Below are 26,182 nucleotides of genomic sequence, written 5' to 3'. Positions count from 1 at the left end.
AGCTAAATTCTAGCAATTTGATAATCCAAGATCACATTCCATCTCTGCACCTAAAAGTAGATTGTTCTATATACAGCTACTTTCAAGTGCAGATGAAAACATTAATTAGATTATGTAAAATTTAACTCCAAAAGATCATGTGCAAGGAAAAAAATATATTGGGTAGAATATGGGGAAGGTTTGAATTCCTAGAAATTGAATCAATTAAAGTCTTTTTATGAGCAAATAGCTCAAGAAATGATTTAGCTCTGAATTAATCCTCAATTTAACCTAGTATTCATTTCCAAATTAAATTGTGCCTATCAAGAAAGTGGGTTGGGTATTTCTGGGTACAATCCGTGCTCAAATGCTCTGTTTTTTTTGTAGCAGCTGAATGTTTAAGGACATTAATAGACTATTAATGCAACATCCATTTCTGTCCCTACTGATATAGGTCCAACCTATGCAATTATGGTACTGTCACAATAGAAACAGGAGCGTTGTTGTTTCCATTTTGTTAAGACTACGCTGACATCAAGAGGTCTTACTACTGAATTTAAATCTATAAAATAACTGCTGCTGAGATACTAACGCAAGTGGTGCTTCACAGATGACACTACTGACAACATTCCACTACTGGAGATGTCAAAATGCTTAAGCACAAAGGATCGAATGACAACTTTGGGGCAGGAGGCAAGAACATGCCCAGTAGTGAGAAGCTGCAACCAGGGTTTTCAGATAAAGCTGTATTACCTGCAGAGGGAAACTATTTGTTTATGAAATGCACCAGTTTTTGAGTGCAGATGCAGTCAATATCAGCCTGCTCTCACGGGAAGCCAACAACATGGGCAGATCCCAGTGGACCTCTCCGATGAACAATGTTTTGCAGGCTCTGATTTTCCAAGCCTGCCATCACCAGGGTTTCTTGCCCTTTGCAGTCAGACTTTCAGCTGCACTTTTGTGCCTGGACAAAACTCCCAGTGTTTAACCTTGCAATAGTCGTCGTTCCTGTCATTGTTTATTAATGCTTGACATATTTAGTTCTTTGGTCCTGGAGTTTACTGATTTTGAAGATTGGCAACTTTATTAGTAATATCTGACAAGAAATTATTGGTATAGATGGAAGCACTCAAGAGTTTTGGTCATGTGGTTAAATAACAAAAAAATTATTGGTTTTGAACAGAATGCTTTTGAAACCACAGAAAGTGATGGAATGAATGCCTTCCCCTACGAGAGCACAAACTGAGGCTCGTGTCTGGGAGAGGATGACTGAAGATAACTGTGAATCTTTAAATAACTGGAGGGCAGATTATGCCAATCCTCAGCTTGGGTTTCCACAGGACCATACCAAGCTGCTGCAGCAGACTGCTTGCAACCGTGTCTCCAAATGTGCTGTTCACCACAGCGTCAGAGATACGGTGTACTTATAAAGTAAATGATTTCAGTTGGGAATTCTCTTCCTTCAGTTAGTCCTGACGAAGGGTCTCGGCCTGAAACGTCGACTGCACCTCTTCCTACAGATGCTGCCTGGCCTGCTGCGTTCACCAGCAACTTTGATGTGTGTCAGTTGGGAATAGGTGGCCACCTGGACACTAGGATCTGCCCATGTTGTTGGCTTCCAATGAGAGCAGGCTGATATTGACTACGTCTGTACTAAAAAACTGGTGCATTTCATAAACAGAAATAGTTTTTCTCTGCAGGCAATACAGCCAACCCTCCTGTCCAACTGGTTAATGACAGCAAAGCATCCTCCCTACTCATCCCAGTTGCCCTTAATTGGTCCAAAACCCACCTTCCCTTCCATGTACCATCCATACGCCTCTTAAATGTTACAATTGTAGCAGTCTTAACCACGACTTCTGGCAATTCATTCCAGATACTCAGTACCCTCTGTGTAAAGAAATTACTTCTCAGGTCTCTTAACTTTCTCCCCTGGTTTTCTTGTACCTGTGTCCTCTAGTTTTGGGCTCCCCAACTTTGGGAAAAAGAGTATGAGTGTCTAGCTTATCCATACCCCTCATCATTTCATGAACTTCTATAATGATACCCCTCATTCAAAAGTTCAAAGTAAATATATGTCTCCATATACCACCCTGAAATTCATTTTCTTGCGGGCATCCACAGTAAATACAAAGAAACACATTAGAACCAATGTTAAACAGCACACGACAGTATGGAAAAGCAACCAATGTTCAAAAGACAACAAGCATCACAAATACAAAAGGAAAAAAAAAATACAAAATAAAAATACTAAATAAATAAGCATGAATTGAAGAGTCCTTCTTGTCCTCTAAGGGACCAACACTGTATTCACTTTAGCCACCCTTTCCGCTTTATATAATTATAAAAACTTTTACTATTGGTTTTTAATCTTTGTGCTAGTTTATTTTCATCATCCATCTTCCCTTTCTTTATTGCTCACTTAGTAGTTCTTTGTTGCTTTTCAAAGTTCTCCCAATCTTCCAGTTTCCCACTACTCTTGGCGATTTTGTATGCACGAGCTCTTAGTTTGATGTCTTCTTTTATTTCCTTAGTTATCCAAGGCTGGCTCTTCCCACCCTTACTGTCCTTGCTTTTAACTTTGTTGAGCACCATGAAATCTATTTTGTTTTATTGTTCTCTTGAGGAGATGGGGAGAGGAAGGATAAAGGGGTTGTGGGAAGGAGTCCTCACACCAGGAGACACCTGCAACCAGGCTTCCCATGGTGTCCTCCAGTCCCGTATTAACATGCCCTCTGTCCTGTATATTTTTCTATTTTATGAGAATCCAGATCTCTTTCATTATTGGCTTTCTCCCTCTCTCCAGTAGTCCCTCTCTTCTCCTTGAAAGAGATTGAATGTAGCTGGTGTCCGAATGGTAATAGAGAACATGTCATTAAGGCCTGATGCCATTCTCAGATTGGTCTTCAGCTGAGAGTGGAAATCTACCAGCACGGCTAGTGAAGGTCACTGGCCCCTCTGTACATCTCAGACTCCCATACATAACTGGGGAAAGGTCATAGTTTTAATAAGCATTTTTTGAATTTCTTTATTATTTATCAGAATATTTTTCAACACTAAAAGTCTTTTGATAACCAGCAGCTTATCAAAGGCTGGCAGGACATTCTGGAGGAGGAGATTTGGCTGCAACACATGAGGCTTATTTGCCCCTCGGAGGAGGGATTAGGGAATAGATCTGCCTGACATTCCGCATTAGGAAAACGTATATGTAGGTGGATGGGGATCACAGATCTAAAGTAAATCTTCTGAGATTTCTGGAGCATGATCTGTAGTTTACAGCGTCAGCAGGCAGTGCCAAAGAGATGATTTATATAGTTATGAACACAAGAGATTCTGCAGGTGCTGGAAATCCAGAGCAGCACACACACAAAACGCTGGAGCAACTCAGCAGGTCAAGCAGCGTCTATGGAGAGGAATAAACAGTCAATGCTTCCAGCCAAAATCCTTCATCGGGACTGGAAGAAGGGGGAGGTGAGAGACGCCAGTATAAGAAGATGGGGGTAGAAGGTGTACAAGGTGGCTGGTGATAGGTGAAGCCAGATAAAGGGGAAGGTAGGTGGATGGGGAAGGAAGGTGAAGTCTGAAGCTGGGAGGTGACAGGTTGAAGAGGTAAAGAGCTGAAGGAGAAGTAACCTGTCCGGAGAGGACAGTGAACCATGGGAGAAAGGGAAGGAAGAGCACCAGAGGGAGGTGATAGGTAAGTGAGAATAGTTAGTTAGTTATGCACAATGGTAAATGAATGAAAATGATAAGTAGTGTGAAGATAAATTTCAAGATTAGAATAAAAGGACCGGAGGTTCCAAACACCAAGAGAATCTATTGATGTTACTATCAGCTCTCATAATGCAAGGCCACTGGTGTATTGAAACCAATAAAAACATCACAAATTATGTTTAGGCATTTGTCACCAGGAACCTTAAATCAAGTTTCACTTCAAGGTAATTCAATTATAGCAGGTGTGAGAGTGTGCAGATGAGTCAAGCTCCATGGGCCCTGTATAATGAGCTTCAGATAATTTTACACTTGAATTATACCACATCTGTGTGGAGGCAAAACACATCATTTATGCATGCAGCTGCCTTGTAGGGAGAATATATCATTAGTTGCTTCTATAATTGAATGTAAATTTTGAGTCTCAGGTTTTAATTAGTTGAAAGAAATATAATAAAATAAATTATATCTTCACTGATCTCCCTCTCATTTGCTACTTACTGACATTTTTGCCCTCAATCTCCCCTCACCTCATTTTTGGAAGTCACAGAACTGTGTAGCATGGAAACAGTCCAATTAGCCCCAGACACCCACACCAGCCAAAGGGCACTTTCTGTATTTCTCCCATCTCCCCACACTTGTTCCAGAACTTTCGATACCTAGCTGATTCAAGTCTTCACCTAAGTACTTCTTAAGTACTGTCAGCAGCTCAGCTTTAACCGCTCTCCAGCAGTGCACACCGAGTGCTTGCCACTCTCTAGGGGAAGTCTACCCCACTCATTTCCCCTTCAAATCTCGCCTCCCAACCCCGCTCTAAATCTGACATCTAACTTTTTTTAAAAACCTCCAGTATGGGGAAAAGATTACCAGAGTCTACCTATCCATACCGCTCATAACTTTATACAGTTGAATGATGTCCCTATTTAACCTCTTCTGCTCCAGGAAGATTTTGAGAAAAACTCTACCATCACCCCATGTTTCCTGCAAAGCCAATTTTGCGTGTAGTTTGCCATATTGCCCTGGATTCCATGGGTCCTGACCATTTAAACTAATATCTCATTCAGAATCTTGTCAAAGTCCATAAAAATCACAGCTACTTCTCTGCCCTTATCGATACACTTTGTGACCTCTTCAAAAAATTCAATCTAATTGGTCAGATAAGATCCACACTTGGCAATGCCACGTTAGCGGTCTCTAATTAGACCGTCTTTCCTCGGGATAATTAACCCTCCCACTATGAACCTTTTTTCCAGTACCTTCCCCTTCCACTATTATTAGACTCAAAGGTCTATCATTTCTGAGCTTTCCCTTGCTACCCTTTTGTTTAAAGAGGATCACATGAAGGGGGGACAGTGTCTGCAGTCCCAAGGCATCTGGTACTTTATCTGCGTTGAGTTAAGATTTAAAAATCTCAGCCAGAGCTCAAGCAATTTTTTCCCTTGCCTCTTGTAGGAAGCAGGGATAAATCCTATCTGATTCTGGGGATTTGTCCACCCTGTCTTAAGCCTGCTAGGCATTGAGTATCACCCCTATATTTAGGGGTAGCCTATCACCTACTCCTTAACTGAACTGTCCTAATTACAAAGTCTGCTTTCATTGTGAATACTGATGGTAAATATTCACTTAGAGCCACACCTACCCCTCCTACCAAGTATACACTGCATTTTGTCCTTAATAGGTTCTACTTTTTTATTGGTTATTCTTTTGACTTTAATATACTTATAGAATGCTTAGAGATTTACTTTAAACCTTTCTGCTAGTGATTTTTCATTGCCCCTTTTGCTTTCTTAATTTCTTTTTTTAAAAAAACATCCTTACACTTTTTATAAACTTAACTGGCTTCCCCAGTTATTAGTTCCCTAATTTGTTATATGTTTCCTTTTGATCTTTATCTAACCCCAATCTCCATCAGCATCCCATATTCCCTGTACTTGTTAACCCTGTCTTTTACCTGCCAGGAACATGTTGACCTTAAACTCTTGCTATTTCTCCTTTGAATGCTCCCCACTCTGCTGATACAGATTTACCTGCAAGTGGACGCTCTCAATCTACCTTTGCCAATTTTTCTCTTATGTTAATCAAATTAGATCTCTCCCAAGTTAAGATTTTTATTACTTGACCAGTATTTGAAATAACTTCTTAAAAATCTTCCTTTCAGACTGCAGTCTAATTTTTCTGTCTGTGCTCCTTTTACATTGCTGACTTGATATAACAATGCTCTTCCTGAAATCCAGAATCAGAATTAGCTTTATTATCACCGGCATGTGATGTGAAATTTGTTAACTTAGCAGCAGCAGTTCAATGCAATACATAATATAGAAGAGAAAAAACAATAATAATATGTAAATCAATTATAGTATATGTATGTTAAATAGACTTTAAAATGTGCAAAAAACAGAAATGCTGTATATTAAGAAAAGTGAGGTAGTGTCTAAGGGTTCAATGTCCATTTAGGAATTAGATGGCAGAGGGGAAGAAGTTGTTTCTGAATCGCTGAGTGTGTGTCTTCAGGCTTCTGTATCTGCGACCTGATGGTAACAGTAAGAAAAGGGCATGCCCTGGGTGCTGGAGGTCCTTAATAATGGACGCTGCCATTCTAAGACACCGCTCCCTGAAGATGTCCTGGGTACTTTGTAGGCTAGTACCCAAGATGGAGCCGACTAGATTTACAACCCTCTGCAGCTTCTTTCAGTCCTGTGCAGTAGCCCCTCCATACCAGATAGTGATGCAGCCTGTCAGAATGCTCTCCACGATATATCTATAGAAGTTTCTGAGTGTATTTGTTGACATGCCAAATCTCTTCAACTCCGAATGAAGTATAGCCACTGTCTTGCCTTCTTTATAGCTGGATCGATGTTGGGACCAGGTTAGATCCTCAGAGATCTTGACATCCAGGAACTTGAAACTGCTCACTCTCTCCACTTATGATCCTTCTATGAGGATTAGTATGTGTTCCTTCGTCTTACCCTTCCTGAAGTCCACAATCAGTTCTTTCACCTTATGGATGTTGAGTGCCAGGTTATTGCTGCAGCACCACTCTACTATTGGCATATCTCACTCCTGTACGCCCTCTCGTCACCACCTGAGATTCTACCAACAATGGTTGTATCGTCAGCAAATTTATAGATGGTATTTGAGTTATGCCTAGCCACACAGCCATGTGAATATAGAGAGTAGAGCAGTGCCTAAGCACACACCCCTGAGCTGCACCAGTGTTGACCGTCAACGTGGAGGATTTGTTATCACCAATCCGCACAGATTGTGGTCTTCTGGATAGCAAGTTGAGGATCCAATTGCAGAGGGAGGTAAAGAGGCCCAGGTTCTGTAACTTCTCAATCAGGATTGTGGGAATGAATGTATTAAGTGCTGAGCTATAGTTGATGAACAGCATCCTGACGTAGGTGTTTGTGTTGTCCAGATGGTCTAAAGCCATGTGGAGAGCCATTGAGATTGTATCTGCCATTGACCTACTGTGGCGATAGGCAAATTGCAATGGGTCCAGGTCCTCGCTGAGGCAGGAGTTCAGTCCAGTCATGAACAACCTCTCAAAGCATTTCATCACTGTCGATGTGAGTGCTACCAGGCGATAGTCATTAAGGAAACTCACATTATTCTTCTTAGGCACTGGTATAATTGTTGCCTTTTGAAGCAAATGGGAACTTCTGCCTGTAGCAGTGGGAGGTTGAAAATATCCTTGAATACTCCAGCCATTTGGTTGGCACAGGTTTTCAGAGCCTTACCAGGTACTCGATCTGGACCTTCTGCCTTGCGAGGGTTCACTCTTTAAAGTGTTACGTACCCCGTAACTGGGTTGCCAAACCAGCAGAAATGGATCACTCAGTTGGAGTCTGGATTACTAGAACTAAGAAAGTTTTATTAAGGAAACAAGCAACACAGTACTCTAATCAAAAGGATAATGAATGCAACAGTTCAGCAATGATAAACATACATGTATGCAGAATTAAGATGACAGGATCAATCAAGCTCTATCGTTGTCTAGGGGTAAATGACCAGTTTCAAAGTGACGCAAAGTTCAGTTCAACTTAGTTCAGTTCAGTTTGCAGTAATCGCTGCCGTGGCGATGGACAGTGTGGGGGAAGGAGAGAGAGAGCAAAAACGAATGAATATTCAAAACGGCTTCCACACAGACCTTCGCAGTCAGCTGTCGGGCGAGTCCTTTGTGATGTCATCTGAGGTGAACCTGGCACCCAGGCAAGGGTGGACACACACCAGGTTCCCACCGATCGTGCCTTTCCACCCTGTGCGTCTATGGCCCGATACTTCCCACCGACTTGTGAGAGACGCACCGCTTCCAGGGTCTTGTTACCTCGGGTGTCCTGTGTGTGTTGTCTTAGCGAACCTGTCCCTTTTTATCCCCCTGCTGGGGTATCGCCTGTCCATCACTTCAAACAGTTCAGGGTTCAAAGGGGGAGCCGATCTTGACGGCTCTCCTTCCTTCATTAACATCTCCAAATGCTGCTCCATCGTTTTCCTTATCTCTCTCTCTCCTGAAGACAGGTGGCAGACCAACTGCTGATTCCACTGGTGCCAGCCCAGGCCAGCTACATCTTAATCTATGTGTATTCTTGTCACAAAAGACAGCCCAACATCGGCCTCTGAGACGGAGATCACAGGGTCATCAGGTGCAGCAGGGATCTTCACAGCTGTAGTTGCATTCTCTCTTTCAAAGTGGGCACAGAAGGTTCTGAGTTCATCTGGTAGTGAAGCATCACTGCCACTCATACTATTGGGCTTTGCTTTGTAGGAAGTAGTGTCTTGTAAACCCTGCCAGAGTTGCCGTGCATCTGATATCGCCTCCAACCTCTTTCGAAATTGTCTCTTCGCCTTTGAAATAACCCTCTGCAAATCATACCTGGTTTTCTGGTACAGGTCTGAGTCGCCAGACTTGAATGCCACAAATCTAGCTTCAGTAGATGACATACCTCCTGGTTCATCCACGGCCTTTGGTTTGGGAATGTACAGTAAGTCTTTGTGGGCACACACTCATCCACCTAGGTTTTAATGAAGTTGATAACAACTGCTGCTCATCCTTACTCATACTGGATACTACATACTCATCCAGGTTTGAAGATAAATCCTTGAGTACAGTCCAGTCCATCGGTTCAAAGCAGTCCTGTAAGCAGCCCTTTTGCTTCCCTTGTCCATACTATCTTGGTCCTCACTACTGGTGCTGCAGTTTTCAGTCCCTGCTTATACTCAGGGGTAGAAGTTCAGCCAGGTGATCAGACTTCCTGAAGTGAGGGCCTGGAATAGCATTGATATTAGGAAACGGGGATTGGTAGACAGCTCAGCAGGTACATTGGGCTGATTTAAACCCCAGTAGCTGACTAATTGAGGTTTTTCAGATATTAGTTTGAAAATTGACAGTATTTTCCTGATACCATGCAGGTTTCCACTCCATTTTGCACAATAAAATAGTAAATATAATTTCCATAAATGCATTCACAATTTCACTGCACTCAGAAATCTTGTTTGAATAGTTTAACAGCCAAAGTTTAAAATTAACATAGCCACTGAAATTTTAAACAGAATTACGCAAGCACAGACAATTCAAAAAAAAATACTGGCTATATCTAATGCACATGGGTCTTGATTTAACAAGAAGCTGGCAGAATGATAACTTCTGCTGTATATGAGGCTTAGACACAGCAGTTACAAAATGTTAACTTCAAAATCAGAGAAAGGTATCAGTTGATGACCCTGTGAAAGACAGGTCTTGACTTGACCATAGCCACTTTGAGAAGATCATATTTCATAGTTCCAATATTAGTGAATGGAAGTTTTTAGGTTATGACGTACTTAATCTGTACTGATCTCAAGTCATTATTGTTCAACAGAATATTGTCTTGGTAACAGTTCTACACATAGCTAAATCCCCATAACAGAAGTTACATTGAATTTTATTTGTCTCAGGTCAAGTTTCAACAGATTAATGATGTGCATAATTACTTAGAATTTCTGTGTTTAGTTCCAACAATGACACAGATTAATAAAACGGGTATGAAATCCTACACATTATTAACTCCAAGATGGTGCCACAGTAGCATAGTGGTTAGTATGACACTATTACAGCTCGGAACATCAAAGCTTGGAGTTCAATCCCAACGTCCTCTGTAAGGAGTCCATATGTCCTCCCCATGGGATGCGCAGAGTTTCCCCAGGTGCTCTGGTTTCCTCCCACAGTCCAAAGATCTTCTGGTTGGTAGGTTAGTTGGTCATTGTAAATTGCCCTGTGATCAGACTAGGGTAAATTGGGGACTGCAGGGTGGCATGGCTCAAAGGGCTGGAAATTCTGCTATATCTCAAAATAAAAATAAAATTATTTAATCAACACACACACACAAAATGCTGGAGGAACTCGGCAGGCCAGGCAGCATCTATGGAAAAATGTAGTCGAGACTTTGGCCCAAAATCAGGGTTTTGGCCCGAAACGTTGACGGTACTTTTTCCCATAGATGCTGCCTGGCCTCCCGAGTTCCTCCAGCATTTTGTCTGTGTGTTGTGTTGCTCGGATTTCCAGCATCTGCAGATTTTCTCTTGTTTGTAAAATTATTTGATGAACGGCCTGATGGTCTAGCTCTCAAATAGTGATGATGCTAAATTAACCCTTTTGCTGCTAATGGAGAAGGGGAACAAAATAAATGTATCTAGATTTCCGCCCAAAATCTCCACTCGACGTTGCACGTGTACAGAGAACATGATCTGTCTCACCTTTCACATGGTTCATAGGCTGACTGGCTTTCCCTGTCCAGATTTACTTTGGTATTGTCTTTGATGGCATGCCAGCAGTCTTAGTAACACACCTCAAGACAACCTTATTAAGAATACTGAAAGAGGTTCAAAATAAAGACTTATTCAAGGCTACTTTTGGCATGAAATTAGATGACAATGTACAGGGCCTACAAACAGGATTTGGATCTGAAATGCCAACTACTCCTTCCCTCCCCAAAAGATGCGTTTCTTTAGTGCAGGGGTTCAGAACCTTCTTTATGCCATAGATTCTTTGTTACTTGAGAATCCAGCAGCATCTTCTGCCTCTAAAGCACAAGTCCTGCCTAGCTTATGAACACCTGATTTATGTACAGTCTCTAATATTGAGTGTGTCCTTGAGGGGCCGGCAGGGTGGACTCGCTGACTGCTGCAGGGCTGCAGATATCTCTGCTCTGTGGGAATTCGGTTCGAGGCCGGATTTACAGCTTATGAACTGTTTGGTATGTAACACGAGAAAGTCCTATATATTTAAGTTCATTGTTTTCAGGGTATTTTCTGACAGCACAGCTATTTGAGAAATTCTACTGAGATACAAGTAGATGTGGTTCAGCATTCCAATGATCTAAATAAAGCCTCAAAAACATTTTCAAACACATGCATGCACACTCATTTACACATGAAAAATAGTAAACTGGAAGTTCTTACTGTCTGGTTTACACAGATGAGCCTATAGTACAGAATTCTTGGTGATTACATCAAGTGTTGACTTATGTGTGACGATGAGATGGTCCAAGACTGAAAGACAAAAGAAAGAACAGGACTTTAGATTTCTAAAGTAGCCTGACCTTTTTTTAAAAAGATTAAGAATCAGGAAATAGTTGCTCACAATTGAGTCACAATACGTTTAGCCACAAGGTGGCAATAATAACACAGGTGCAATACATTATAAAAACAATACTTTGAAAAGGATCTTAATTTGCTTACAAAATGCATTCAAAATAATAACAATCTTAAACTGTTAGAACTGATAAAGAGTTCAAATTCCTTAATGCAGCAGAATCTTTTGGTTGTTCGGTAATAATTTCCTTTTCTTTTTTGTATTTGAACATATTTCTTCATAAGTACACAATCGATCAATAAATCACAAATATGAGTTATAATAAAACTGTGTTCCAAAATTTACCATTGCTGCTTGTAAGCATAATTAATATATCAAACTGCAGATATCTGAAGAAACTTATCATTTTTCAGCCTTACATCAGCAATAAGAGGACAATGGTTCATACGAGGAAAAACTCTTAAGGGAAGAATTTGCCTGTAAAGCCAAGTTTGCATTTTCAGTGGCAGAATAATAACTGTGTGAAGTCAGAATACTAATATAATAGTAACAAGATACCTTGACCCAATAGTATAGGGGAGGGGTGTTTTTCTTATGGTGTGATTCAATGAGCTGATCCTTCTGATAATTTCCTCACCCTCTCCACCCCAAACATAATGTCACATAAGTTTGCCTTGAAGCTGGAATAATACCTTTCTTGAAAATAATGAAATTCACAATGCTTCATTTTTGACAATGTAATACTTATTGTGTTAATATGAGTTACAAACTTCCAGTTCTTTCACACTGGATGAAATGCTACTTCCAATATACCAGGAAAGGAAAACTAACATGAAAGTCATTATTTACTGCAACATGCACCTATCCGCTCAGATCCAAAACCATTTCTTTGTCTTTGGAAAATGTAATAAGCCAAATATAAAATCCTTAAGGCAAAGTGGTAATAATGAACTACAATCCATTTAAAGTTCAATACCCGACTTGCTATTTTAGAATGGCGATGCAAATCATCTTTTTGAATCCATTTGTAAATGGACGGGAAACAAACAATTGAAAGTAATGTATGCAATCTGCATGATTACCTTATTGAGACAACTGATGAAAGAATGATTTTCTACAGAACTAGAATATGCAACAGAATGATAATTTGAGACCTTAGCTGAGAAATCACACATCAATAACTGCAACAAAATACTTCAAGACTTGCAACACGCGGGAGGAACTCAGAACATCAACACAGGTGCACCTCAAGGCCTGCAAGCTTAGCCCTCTGCTATTCCTCTTTCCAAATAACTGTGTAGCTAAGCACAGCTCTGATGTCATATACAAAGTGGCTGACGAGATCACTGTTGTTGGACGAGTTACAGGTGGCGGTGGCCCATTCTGGGCCCTGTGCACATATTTAATAAAAGGAAGGCACCAGTATCTTTACTTTCTTAGAAGATTATGGAGATTCATCATGTGACTGAACACTCACTCATCTTTTATGGATGTACCATTTAAAGTATCCTGACTGGTATTGAAATTATAAAAGACCACACATTGTGTTTTTAAGAACTGATGAGATAAAACCATGAAATTATCAATAAGTATGATACAAGGAGCATGAAGTATTAAAATGATATTTACATATTTCTAAATTGATCTGGTGATAAAAGTTAATGTGCATATTCTCTTCATTGCACACAAGCCTTTATAGATTTTTCTGCTGTTAGTTTCTGACTTTGATGTTCATCATTTTGCAGTAGCTGCATCTTAAAAAGTGGAGAATGTAACTATTTCTACCTCTTCAAAACAGCTAATTACAAGTGAAACTTACTATTTCACATACAACACCATAAAACCAGAAGACATAGGAGCAGAATTAGGCTATTCAGCCCACCGAGTCTGCTCTGCTATTCCACTATGATTGGTTTATTATCTCTCTCAACCCCATTCTCCTGCCTCCTCCCCATAACCTTGATGCCCTTACTAGTCAAGAACCTAGCAACCTCCACTTTAAATATACCCTTTGACTTTGTCTAGACATTACAGGCCCAGAGCCATCAAACACTTCTCATACATTAACCCTTTCATTCCTGGGACCATCTTGTGAACTTCCTTTGGACCTTTTTTAATGCCAGCACATCATTTCTAATACAAGGGGCCCAATGTCCTCAAAATACTTCAAGTGTGGTCTGACCAATGCAACTCACACAAAACTGAGGAGGAACTCACCAGGTCGGGCAGAATATATAGAAGTGAATAGACAGTTGATGTTTTGGGCAGAGACCCTTTTCCTCAGGATTGTAAGGGAAGGGGGAAGATGCCAGAATGAAAAAGTGAAGGAGGGGAAGGAGGCTAGCTGGAAGGTGATAAGTTAAGCCAAGTGGGTGGGAAAGATAAAGGCCAAAGAAGAAGGAATCTGATAGGAGAGGAGGGCTGAACATAGGAGAGAGGAAAGAAGGAGGGAACCCAGGGGGAAGTGATAAGCAGGTGAGAACAAGTAAAAGGCCAGACTGGGGAAGAGAATATAAGGGGAGAGCGGGGGAATGTTTTTTTTAACTAGAAGGAGAAATCAATATTCATGCTATCAGGTTGGAGGCTACCTGGATAGAATACAAAGTGTTGCTCCTCCACCCCGAGGATGGCCACATCTGGGCACAAGAGGACGTCATGGACCGACATGTTGGAAAAGGAACAGGAAGCGGAATTAAAATGTTTGGCCTTTGGAAAGTTCACTTTTGGCTGACCAATGCCTTATAAAGCTTCTGCATTACATTTTTGCTTGTATATTCTCGTCCTCTTGAAATGAATGCTAATATATTGCAGGGGTGACTTTGTGCTGTTATCAACAGAAGCTGCTTGAACATTGGATGGGAGTTCCCAAAAAACCAGTCTTTTCTGTCAGACCGGAACCGCTGAAAAGGCTCTCAGCTAGAACCCTATTGGATGCAAGTCTCTTTAATGACCACTGTAACAAATGAAAATATGACTATTAGTTTTTGCAAGGAATAGATTTACCTGAAATTATGAAGACTGGAGCATTTGTTCAAGAAGTACAAGTTCAAATTTTAAAAAAAAACTATTTTTCAGGTTACCTCACACGATACCAAAAAATCTTACAGTTTCTTCTTTGGGAATTCCCAGCCAGTGCTCTTGGAAGAGGGCCAAGCAATGTCAAGAAATAAGTGTTATATCTTTATCCTCCCTTATGTTTTAGTCAGGTTTTCACTGGTATATACACTGCATTTAGGTTGCTTTATGCGAGGAAGGTATTCTTGGTCTGGAATTTTTTTTTTGGCCCCAGATGATAATTCACCCAACCACTGCATTGCCTAGGGAGAAGCCTTGCTGTCCTTTCACATGCAGAAATTGAAGAAAATTTAGGAATTCAGGTCAAGGTATCCGAATCTCTTGAGGTATTCTGCATGTGGAATGGACAGCCAGTTCTCCTCACAGAGCCAAAGGAATCCAAAAGAAATAAAAATTCTTTGTGTCTTTGGCCACATCACCCACAAGCATACCCACCCTTTTTGCAATGCAGGGCCTCCAAGGTTCATCTCAGCAGCAAAGGCACTTGTTTTGTGAGCTAGTCACTTTCACTCAGTGACAATGCTCAGGGGAGGCCATCAGCAAGCATGTTGCACCACTCACGTTAAAACACTGGGCAAATAAATCAGCTCAAAACATACAGCTATATATAAGAAAAGCAAAGCAAAGCTTTGGACAGCAAAGAAAGAATTATTTAAATTTCCACACCACCCCTTAAAATAAAGATGTTGGTCAGCAGCATATGTGGAGAGAGAAACAGAATTGAAGGTTAAAGGTTTTTCATCAGAATTAAAGCCATTGAGGAAGAAGTTACAAGAGAAAAATCTTTTCCTCAGGTTGGAATTCCTAGAAGAGAAGTGGCAGTGTATTTAACAGTAATTTTACAAGAAAAAACACACCACTGCAACTCAGACAAATACGTTTGTACATCGATAAGAAAGATTTGCCCATGTATGGGCAAAATGTGGGTAAACGGGACTAACTTAGATCCGCATCTTGGTCAGCATGGACCAACAGGGCCAAAAGGCTTTTCTCCTTGCTACGTGACTCTATGACTATGACTCTACAAATAAAAGCAACGCAAAAAAACAAATGCTGGAAATACTCCGCACATCAGATAGGACCTGTAGAAGAAACTTCACCCACTTCATCTGGTGAATGTTACACAGGAAACCAAACAGACATTTTACATGAACACAATTAGCTTTCTTTGATTTTGTATCTGAAAATGTTCTTCTGTTGGTCAAAACTTCACAAAGCACTCATGGATAAACGATTTCACACATCTCAGATGCTCATAGCATGTTTACGCCACAAACCAAACCTCGGATCAACAGTATTCCCTCCTCCACGTTAATTCTTGTTTCAAGCCCACAGTGTCATATTGAACTATTCCTTTGTGAAAAATATTCTCTCAGACCTCCAAGAGAAACCAAGTCAATCAATGTTTCAAATCAATTACAGTGGACTCTGGTTGACTGGACCATCGGTTAATTGGGGCAGCCACTTGTTTGGGTCAACTCTTAAAGAATAAAAACAAAATCCAGAAAATAGTCAGCGTCCCCTTTGTTTACTTAGGATTTTTGTCACTGGTAGTTGGTGAGTAATAAGCAGTAAGACAATTCAGAACCGTTTTGCTCACTGCAGTTTCATGCATTCAGGCTTGGAGATGCCAGAAACACTGGGAATGAAATTGAAATGATTTTATTACTTTAACAAGTTAGGGACAATGAAGAATTTGAAGGTATCAACAATCATCTTGAATGCTACAATGGAAATGAAGATTTGGAGGATACAATCTTTGAAAGTATTGTATGAAGGAAGCCCAATGTCTGCACTAGATGTCTATGCTGATTTTGTTCATTTACAATCACACGAACACACAGCATATGACAACTATCAGGAATTAATACACAGTATTGTAGCAGTATTGGTAATGTTCTAATTTGTTCTGTATTTCATTTAGTCATACTTTATTGATCCCGGGGGAAATTGGTTTTCGTTACAGTTGCACCATAAATAATTAAATAGGAATAAAACCATAAATAATTAAATAGTAATATGTAAATTATGCCAGGAAATAAGTCCAGGACCAGCCTATTGGCTCAGGGTGTCTGACCCTCCAAGGGAGGAGTTGTAAAGTTTGATGGCCACAGGCAGGAATGACTTCCTATGATGCTCTGTGTTGCATCGCGGTGGAATGAGTCTCTGGCTGAATGTATTCCTGTGCCCAACCAGTACATTATGTAGTGGATGGGAGACATTGTCCAAGATGGCATGCAACTTAGACAGCATCCTCTTTTCAGACACCACCGTCAGAGAGTCCAGTTCCATCCCCACAACATCACTGGCCTTACGAATGAGTTTGTTGATTCTGTTGGTGTCTGCTACCCTCAGCCTGCTGCCCTAGCACACAACAGCAAACATGATAGCACTGGCCACCACAGACTTGTAGAACATCCTCAGCATCAAGTTATTATTTAGTTAAACTGTAGTTTGTCTTTTTTCAAATATTTTTAACTATTTCCATGAAACTTCAGCTAATTAAGGCAGCTGCTTAATGTACTAGTCCCAATGTGTTCAAATTAACTGGAATCCAGTTCATCTAAAATATCAGGTACAGTATATTGAAATCTGAAAGCTAAAGATGGTTCCAGTAGTAACTTGTTTGTCCCATAGTTTACAACTGTTTTGACTGGTTGAGAGCATTCATCCCTAATGAACTCCTCAAACAAGACAGCATACTGAATCTCAAATCGCAAAAGGCAATGGCATAATATTATGCTTCACTGCTTGAAGTTCCATAGGGGAAATTGTACCATGTGCTTTTCATAAAGTTTATAAATAAACACCCCTGTTCAGGGGTTTTGTATGAGTTTTGCTACCAATAGATGTTAACATCACTGTAGGAAAAGAATATTTCTAACTGAATATCAGGGTAGCTTCATAAGTTTAAATCTCTGCCCAAAGATTGAGTAGCAATATGCTTGCTTGTCAGCATCAGTACTAGTTACTTCATGAAATTAATACGGAAAAATCCAACAGGCATTTAGCAGCTGCAAATATTGGCTTTTTTTAAAGTTTTGGATCTGGACCATAAGACAAAGGAGCAGAAGTCAGCCATTCGGCCCATCGAGTCTGCTCCGCCATTTCATCATGAGCTGATCCATTCTCCCATTTAGACCCACTCCCCCGCCTTCTCACCATAACCTTTGATGCCCTGGCTACTCAGATACCTATCAATCTCTGCCTTAAATACACCCAATAACTTGGCCTCCACTGCTGCCTGTGGCAACAAATTCCATAGATTCACCACCCTCTGACTAAAAAAATTTCTTCGCATTTCTGTTCTGAATGGGCACCCTTCAATCCTTAAGTCATGCCCTCTCGTACTAGACTCCCCCATGATGGGAAACAACTTTGCCACATCCACTCTGTCCATGCCTTTCAACATTCGAAATGTTTCTATGAGGCCTCCCCTCATTCTTCTAAACTCCAAGGAATACAGTCCAAGAGTGGACAAACGTTCCTTATACGTTAACCCTCTCATTCCCGGAATCATTCTAGTGAATCTTCTCTGTACCCTCTCCAACGTCAGCATATCCTTTCTCCAAATAAGCAGACCAAAACTGCCCACAGTACTCTAAGTGAGGTCTCACCAGTGCCTTATAGAGCCTCAACATCACATGCCTGCTCCTATACTCTATTCCTCTAGAAATGAATGCCAACATTGCATTCGCCTTCTTCACCACCAACTCAACCTGGAGGTTAACCTTAAGGGTACCCTGTACAAGGACTCCCAAGTCCCGTTGCATCTCAGACCTTTGAATTCTTTCCCCATTTAAATAATCGTCTGCCCGTTTATTTCTTCTGCCAAAGTGCATAACCATACACTTTCCAACATTGTATTTCATTTGTCACTTCTTTGCCCATTCTTCCAATCTATCCAAGTCTCTCTGCAGACTCTCCGTTTCCTCAGCACTACCGGCCCCTCCACCTATCTTCATATCGTCAGCAAACTTAGCCACAAAGCCATCTATTCCATAATCCAAATCGTTGATGTACAATGTAAAAAGAAGCGGTCCCAACACTGACCCCTGCGGAACACCACTGGTAACCGGCAGTCAACCAGAATAGGATCCCTTTATTCTCACTCTGTTTCCTGCCAATCAGCCAACGCTCTATCCACGTATGTAACTTTCCCGTAATTCCATGGGCTCTTATCTTGTTCAGTAGCCTCATGTGTGGCACCTTGTCAAAGGCCTTCTGAAAATCCAAATATACAACAGCCACCACATCTCCCTTGTCTAGTCTACTTGTAATTTCCTCAAAAAATTGTAATAGGTTTCTCAGGCAGGATTTTCCTTTAAGGAATCCATGCTGAGTTCTGCCTATCTTGCCATATGCCTCCAGGTACTCTGTAACCTCATCCTTGACAATCGACTCCAACAACTTCCCAACCACCGATGTCAAGCTAACAGGTCTATAATTTCCTTTTTGCTTCCTTGCCCCCTTCTTAAATAGCGGAGTGACATTTGCAATCTTTCAGTCCTCCAGAACCATGCCAGAATCTATCGACTTCTGAAAGATCATCGCCAATGCCTCTCAAATCTTCACAGCTACTTCCTTCAGAACACAAGGGTGCATTCCATTTGGTCCGAGAGATTTATCTACCTTTAGACTATTCAGCTTCTTGAGTACTTTCTCTGCCGTAATTGTGACTGCGCACACTTCTCTTCCCTGCCACCCTTGAGTGTCCGGTATACTGCTGATGTCTTCCTCAGTGAAGACTGATGCAAAATTCTCATTCAGTTCCTCCGCCATCTCCTTATCTCCCATTACAATTTCTCCAGCATCATTTTCTATCGGTCCTATATCTACTCTCACCTGTCTTTTACTCTTTATATACTTGAAAAAGCTTTTAGTATCCTCGTTGATATTATTTGCTAGCTTCCTTTCATAGTTAATCTTTTCCCTCTTAATGACCTTCTTAGTTTCCTTTTGTAAGTTTTTAAAACTTCCCAATCCTCTGTCTTCCCACTAATTTTTGCTTCCTTGTATGCCCTCTCCTTTGCTTTAACTTTGGCTTTGACTTCTAAGTTCAGAAGTTCAATAAGTGATTGAAAAATCTATTTTTTGATGCAGGAAGAATAACTTTATTTCAGATCATCATTCATCAGTTATAAATTACATTCACTAATTATAAGCAAGTCACCCTTTGACTGTGGTACAGCTTCTAACCCAGGGATGTACTCTTTCTTCTATTCACTCTCAAGACCTGAGTTTCATTGGCAAGGTCAATGCTTACTGTCCATCTCTACCTTGAAGATAGTAGTGAAGAGAACATACCAGGGCAATTTTCCAGATTGTCAGGTAGATACGAGTGTTGTGACATTAAGTGAAAAACTTGACAGCTGGCTCTGCAGTGGAAGTTCTCAGTACTACAATTGAAATATTGTTTGGTCCTGAGGCTTTTGCAGTATCAAATTTTCTTAGCTTTTTCTTGTTATCACTTTGTGTCAAATGAATTGGCCTGAGAATAACTTCTGTAATGGTGGGGATGTCAGGAGGAAGCCAGTTTCAATCCGCTATTTGACAATATTGGAAAGAATTGGGGTTTGATGTTCTTATTGATGTTTGCGTGATTAGTTTTTTTGCACATGGAAGGGGCTGATGTTTTACTTTGAATGGTTTCAATGGTTTTCTTTGTTTTGTGACTGTCAGGAGAAGATGAATCTCTGAGTTGTATACTGCGTACAGTACATACTTTGAAAATAAGTGTACCTTGAACACTGAACTGCTTGTCCCACAATTATTAAGGTTGGAGATATCCTTAGAAACCCCCTTTTGCTGTATAACTGTCTACTACCTCACAAAGAGTTGTGACATGACTGAAATGCTTTGATTTGATTCATTGCAAAATTGCTTACTAGCTATAGTTTAGAGCTATTTAGTACATGCACAGTCCTATATGATAATTTTACCAAGTTGGCATCTCATTGTTTCTAGCTAAGCCTGGTGATACTCTCAGTATGCCTTTCTTCACTCCCAACGAACCAGGGTTATTTCCCACTTGATAATAACTCTGGAAGGATGTGACAGACTATGAGTTCAATGTTGTAGCACTGTACATTTCTGTCGCTGATAATGTTCCACAGTGAATCTTGGTTCTGAGCAGCCACCACAGGATCTCTCCCATTCAGCACATTTGTAGCAAAGCACATTATTTAGGTTGTTCTCGGTGTGAAGCCAGAACTTAATCTTCACAAGACTCTCTGATGGTTGCTTCTGTAAGTAGTGATGTGACTTAGTCTGGCAGCATGTCCTTTAGAATCCAATCACTGTAGCTACAAAACTGCTCTTGTTCATGGACACAAGGCCCCCAACCAGACTGTCCTTGCTACTTTCAATGACCCTTTGTAGAGTTGTTCAACATGATTATCAGCTGAAAGAATATGGTAGGTAATAGTTTGGAGCTTTCCTTGCCCTTATTTCACATGACGTCATGATACTTCATGGGATCTGTACTTAATCTTGAGAACTCAAAGTTCCACTCAACCTCTGTGGCAAACTTTTCATGTCTGGTACAAGAAAGGACTGTATGGGGGAGGGAGCTGGGGGTGAGAGGTAGGTGGGTAGAAAGAGGAAAATTTTTTGAATACAATAGAGAATGACCCTCAGTTACTAGTGACATTATCCTACCACCTTTTAGGCATATATGACATATACGTATATTCACACATACGTAATTACAAGAGGACAGAAAAAACAAATCAAATTACTACAAAAACTAATGTTTCTAAGAGGGAGTTCCACATGGTTTGGGTCGCTCACTGGAACTTTGAAGAATGCAGCGGATCTCACTGAAACCCACCGGATGTTGAAAGTACTAGACTCGAGGAAATCTGCAGATACTGGAAATTCAAGAAACACACACAAAAAATGCTGGTGGAACGCAGCAGGCCAGGCAGCATCTATAGGAAAACGTCAACTGTACCTCTTCCTATAGATGCTGCCTGGCCTGCTGTGTTCCACCAGCATTTTTTGTGTGTGTTGAAAGTACTAGATGTGGAGAGGATGTTTCCTATTGTAGGGGTATCCAGAACTAGAGGGCACAGCCTCAGAATTGAGGGGCAACCCTTTAGAATAAAGGTAAGGAGGACGTTTTTTAGCCAGAGAGTAGCAAATCTGTGGAATGCTCTGCCACAGACTGCAGTGGAGGCCAAGTTCATGTGTACATTTAAAGCAGAAGTTGATAATTTCCTGATCGGTCAGGGCATCAAGGGATATGACGAGAAGGCAGGTATATGGGGTTGAATGGGATCCGGGATCAGCCATGATGGAATGGTGGCGCAGACTCGATGGGATGAATGGCCTAATTCTGCTCCTATGTCTTATGGTTTGTACTGATGTTGAAATGTGCAATTTAAAGCTGTGTTCTAACTAAACTTTGTGACACTTTTTCACTTGTCTGTTGAGTCAAAAGCAATTGCATCATGTTCATGAGATGTATACGTGACAAAACTAATGCACAAATCTTTTACTGTTGTCCAACAACAAAACCAAGAAAGTTCACAGACACTTATTTTTTAAGACAATTTATATGGCCAAAATTGCACATGTTTGGGTTTCAACATAAGTTTTAATTATTTATACTAAGTTAAGCACCAATGAAGTTATAAAGTCTTCATTATAGTTTCCTTATCTTTTTTGCATGATTCTCATTGTTCATAGGAAGCAGAATTCACAAGAACCTGCTCCTCAAAAGCTAAGCCAAGCATAGGTGCTAAGGAGCAACAACTCCAGGGAAAGCTCAACTTGGAAATCCCAGTTCCAAACTATCAGTTATGAAATAACAACTATATCATTTAGTAAGCTTGGGTGAGGAGGAATAAATGTTTGCCAATACAGCAGGAAAATATCTTCAAATATTTCTATTCAAAAGAAAAATACTGCAGATGTTGGAAATACTCAGCAGGTCAAGCAGCTTCAGTGAAGAAAGAAACAGTTAATGATTCAGCTTGACCTTTAGTTATAATTGAAAATAATAGGAATTAATTAAGTTTTAAGTAGCAAATAAAACCACAATTTATTCAGAAATGACACAAAGTTTATATGTAATGCAGCACTGAAATGGACATCTCTGGTTTCAATGCAATATTTCCTATTGGTTTACTGCAATTCATTACAATTGCTGGCATTTAACTAGGGAGATTTGTTTTCCAGCAGAACAATGACCCCAAGGATAAAGCCAAATCTACACAGGAATGGCTTAAAGACAACAAAGTCTCCAAGTCAGCGCCCAGACTTCAATCCAATTGAGAATTTGTGGCTGGACTTGAAAAGACGTGTTCTCTATGCCATCTGACAAAGCTTGAGCAGTTTTGTAAAGAAGAATGGAGAAAAATTGCATTATCCAGATGTGCAAAGCTGGTAGAGACCTATCCAAACAGATTCAAGGCTGTAATTGCTGCCAAAGGTGCATATACTAAATACTGACTTGAAGGGGGTGAATACTTACGTAATCAATTATTTTGTATTAAAGCCATTGAGATTCAATGTTGTAAAACAATAAAACTTGTTGTAAAACTTCCAAGTGGGATGAATACTTTATATAGGCACTGTATGTCTGAGATACACCACTGGAGGAGGTGGTGGAATCAAATAGGAGACATTTTGACAGGAATGGCCAAGGCAGAGAAGGATCCAGATCTAACATGGGTAAATGGACTTCAAGTAGATGGACAAAAAGGCCAACATGGAGATGAAGGGATCAGTGACGTTCTGTACACCTCTAGGTTGAAAAAACTGGGCATATTACTGGGGTAATTGGAGCTTCTGCATAATGGTAGAGATACATTGAGCTGTTTTTGATGTTATTTTGATCATAAATCAAATTTCCAATCTTCCCAACACTGAAGGATAAGTAGTTCACCTTGATAACCACTCTGGTGAAAAAACAAGTATTTCGTTCTTCACTGATGGTGCCTGACCTGATAATTGCTTCCCGTATTTGGTGTTTAAATTCATACTTCTAGAATCTGTGGCAGTTTATGTCTGCAAGATCAACTTACATTTTACTATACTATTTAAAAAGTAACCACAACCTTAGTTTTTAATTAGAGAAGTGTTTAAGCACAGATGTCAATGCCCCTATGGATTTGTATAGACTAACGTTTTCAAAATCTACAAGCAAGTTAGCACATGCAACATAAGTCAAACGAAAAACAATGGCAAACTCTTGAAACTTTGTTTACAATACAGCACATGTCCAATGAAACTAGCCAAAATCGGGTGATTTGAGTGAGGAGGATTAATTATCTTGCTTTGGCAAAGGGAGCTTTGTGACTGGGAACCAGGGATCTGGTATTTCAGATCCTGGTACTTTAAGCACACAGTAAAATTTTAAAAGGAATTGAAGCTTGTGATTTTAATTGTAAAAGAAATATTTGAGATTCTTTACTGAAATACTAGAGTTCACATAACTAACTTTGGTCTCCACTCTATCACAGAGACATGTTTTGTCCTCTCCACCCTCCCTTCTTTGCTATTTTAAACATGCTGATTTTTTAATTTCTACATTTATTTATACATACATTTATTCTACTTCTACTTCTAGTGGCGATGATAGATCAAGAGTTCTCTTCCTTATCCATACCTGTGGATACGGGCATCCACCCACATGGTAATGATATTCAGACTTCATTTTTATTAGGAAATCCTCCCCCTTCCTTTCCAATCCTGAAGAAGGGACTCGGCCAGAAACATTGTTTATTAATTTCCATAAATGCTGAGTTCCTCCAGCATTTTGTGTTTGTAACTTAACGTTTTCTATTTCTATTTTCATACATTTGCATGTCAAACCCATGGTCACTCATCCTTAACTGATTCTTTGCACAACACAAAATTCAATAATTGTCGCTATGACTAGCAATGTAATACATTGCACTTATACACTATTTGCCACTGTAACAGGGATTGCTTCCTCAATGTATTAAGATAACTTTAAATTCCAAAAACTACATCCTGGTACTAGTAACTATACAATCCAAATTGTAAAGAATTTTACAAACAGGGCAAATAATTAGTGGAAAATTAAGTTTCCAAGCATTATATCTTGTTCTATATTTATCTGCATAAAATGTAATTAGCGCTCTTGCTAATAAAACTTCTGAGGCACTCTGTGCCTTCAAAATATATTTTACATCTCCATTTTCCAGTTTTCCCTGTTTTCCAAATAACACAGGCTGAAAAAAGCACACACAGATATTCTAGAACTGTTAATGCAACTATTTGAAGCTAAACTTGATTATTTAACTTATAATTCCTATATTTTAATGCAGAGTATTAATATCAATATGATGCAACTTTTGAACCATACTTAGGAGAAATACATCATAGAACAATATTATGTAAATATATCAATGAATTTTTACATTTACACAGCATCAGTTGTAAATTAATATGGTCAAGCCAAAGAACTGGTCACTTGGAAAACCCTAATCTGAATTGACAAAGGAATCATAATCCACACTTGGTGTTTCTCCATGCTAAAACCTTTATTAAAATTTCTCCACAGCTGACTATAAAGAATGTAATCATGAAAAATATAGAAAATTCCATGTCTCCACTCATGAAAGGTGAAAGGCACAGAACGCAATCAGAATAAATTTCCAATAGCTGACATTGGAGAATGATTATTTCTTAGCATTATTGGAGCATTGTATTGTTACCATACTTGAACATGTTCCACAATATATTCAAAAATAAATAGATCAACACCTTTCATGGATAATTTAAACATCTAATTGCTGAACTCCCAATTAGAAAGAAGAGTTCCCAAGTGATCTGTCCCTCAACAAGATGGGGGCATTCATATTAGTCCTCATGTGGAAATACTGTAATTATTCTTAAAGCAAAACTATCCTTCTGACTGAACAGAATGGCAGTGGAGACACAAACAACTCAGCCAGAGAAAATGCCAAGGTTAGCAAGAAGCACAAATAAGAAACAGATAAACAGGGCTGGCTGGTGGCGCAATGACATCGGTGCCGGACCAGGAAGCGGAGGTTCCCAAGTTCGAATCCAGTCGGGTCCGCTTCCCAGTGCGCTTTCCATCCGTGCCGGGTTGAGTGTCGAGATCGCAACTTGACCTCGTAAAATAAAGGGAAAAATACTGCGAAAATGTCCGTGTGAGGAGTGGTACCCCACACAGTCTCTCTCTCTCTCTCTCTCTGTGCCTTGTAAAAGCCATGAAAAAGACATCATCACGGACGCACACACATGCAGAGACTCGTACGCACGCAGACACGTGCAAAAAAAAAGGAACAGTTCAGAAAGAATGCTTTTCTAATGACGAATGAAAACATGTTGTTGTTTTCTTGTACTGTACCTAGTGTAGTAAATGGCATTGTGTGTTCTTCATACCGGATGTTGGAGTCCTGGGATACCCAGAGTCTCCCAGGGAACTACATCTGTGTGAAGTGCATCCAGCTGCAGCTCCCTGAAGACCGTGTTAGGGATCTGGAGCAGCAGCTGGATGGCCTTTGGCTTGTAAGGGAGAGTGAGGAGATAATCAATCAGAGTCACAGGAAAGCAGGCACCCCTAAGTTGCAGGAGATGAGTAGCTGGGTGACTGTCAGAAGAAACTGAAATAAGCAGTTAGTGCAGAGCACCCCTGTGGTCATTCCCCTCAATAATAAGTATACTGTTGTGGGGATTGACCTCCCAGGGGAATGCCACGGAGACCAGGTTACTGGCACTGAGCATGGGTCTGTGGTGCAGAAGGGAAAGAGGTACAAGAGGGGAACAGTTGTGATACAGAGGAACAGACAGGAGATTCTGTGAACATGAATGGGACACCTGAATGGTATGTTGCTTCGAAGGTGC

The 26,182-nt window shown here is 40.2% G+C and overlaps 1 protein-coding gene across 1 annotated transcript in view; it reads right to left on the bottom strand.

The window, feature by feature from the left end:
* The window catches only part of LOC134357306 (tumor necrosis factor alpha-induced protein 8-like), a 90,253-nt gene that overhangs the window by 39,774 nt on the left and 24,297 nt on the right, over positions 1-26,182 (bottom strand). The window contains exon 2 of the mRNA XM_063068702.1: positions 11,128-11,217. Within this exon, the coding sequence (XP_062924772.1) occupies position 11,128 (1 nt within the window). The 5' untranslated portion in view covers positions 11,129-11,217. The remainder of the gene's footprint in view (positions 1-11,127; positions 11,218-26,182) is intronic.

This window comes from Mobula hypostoma, chromosome 16 (genome assembly GCF_963921235.1).
Source record: "Mobula hypostoma chromosome 16, sMobHyp1.1, whole genome shotgun sequence".
NCBI classification, from domain to species: Eukaryota; Metazoa; Chordata; class Chondrichthyes; order Myliobatiformes; family Myliobatidae; genus Mobula; species Mobula hypostoma.
This window is presented reverse-complemented; position numbering and strand designations above follow the sequence as displayed.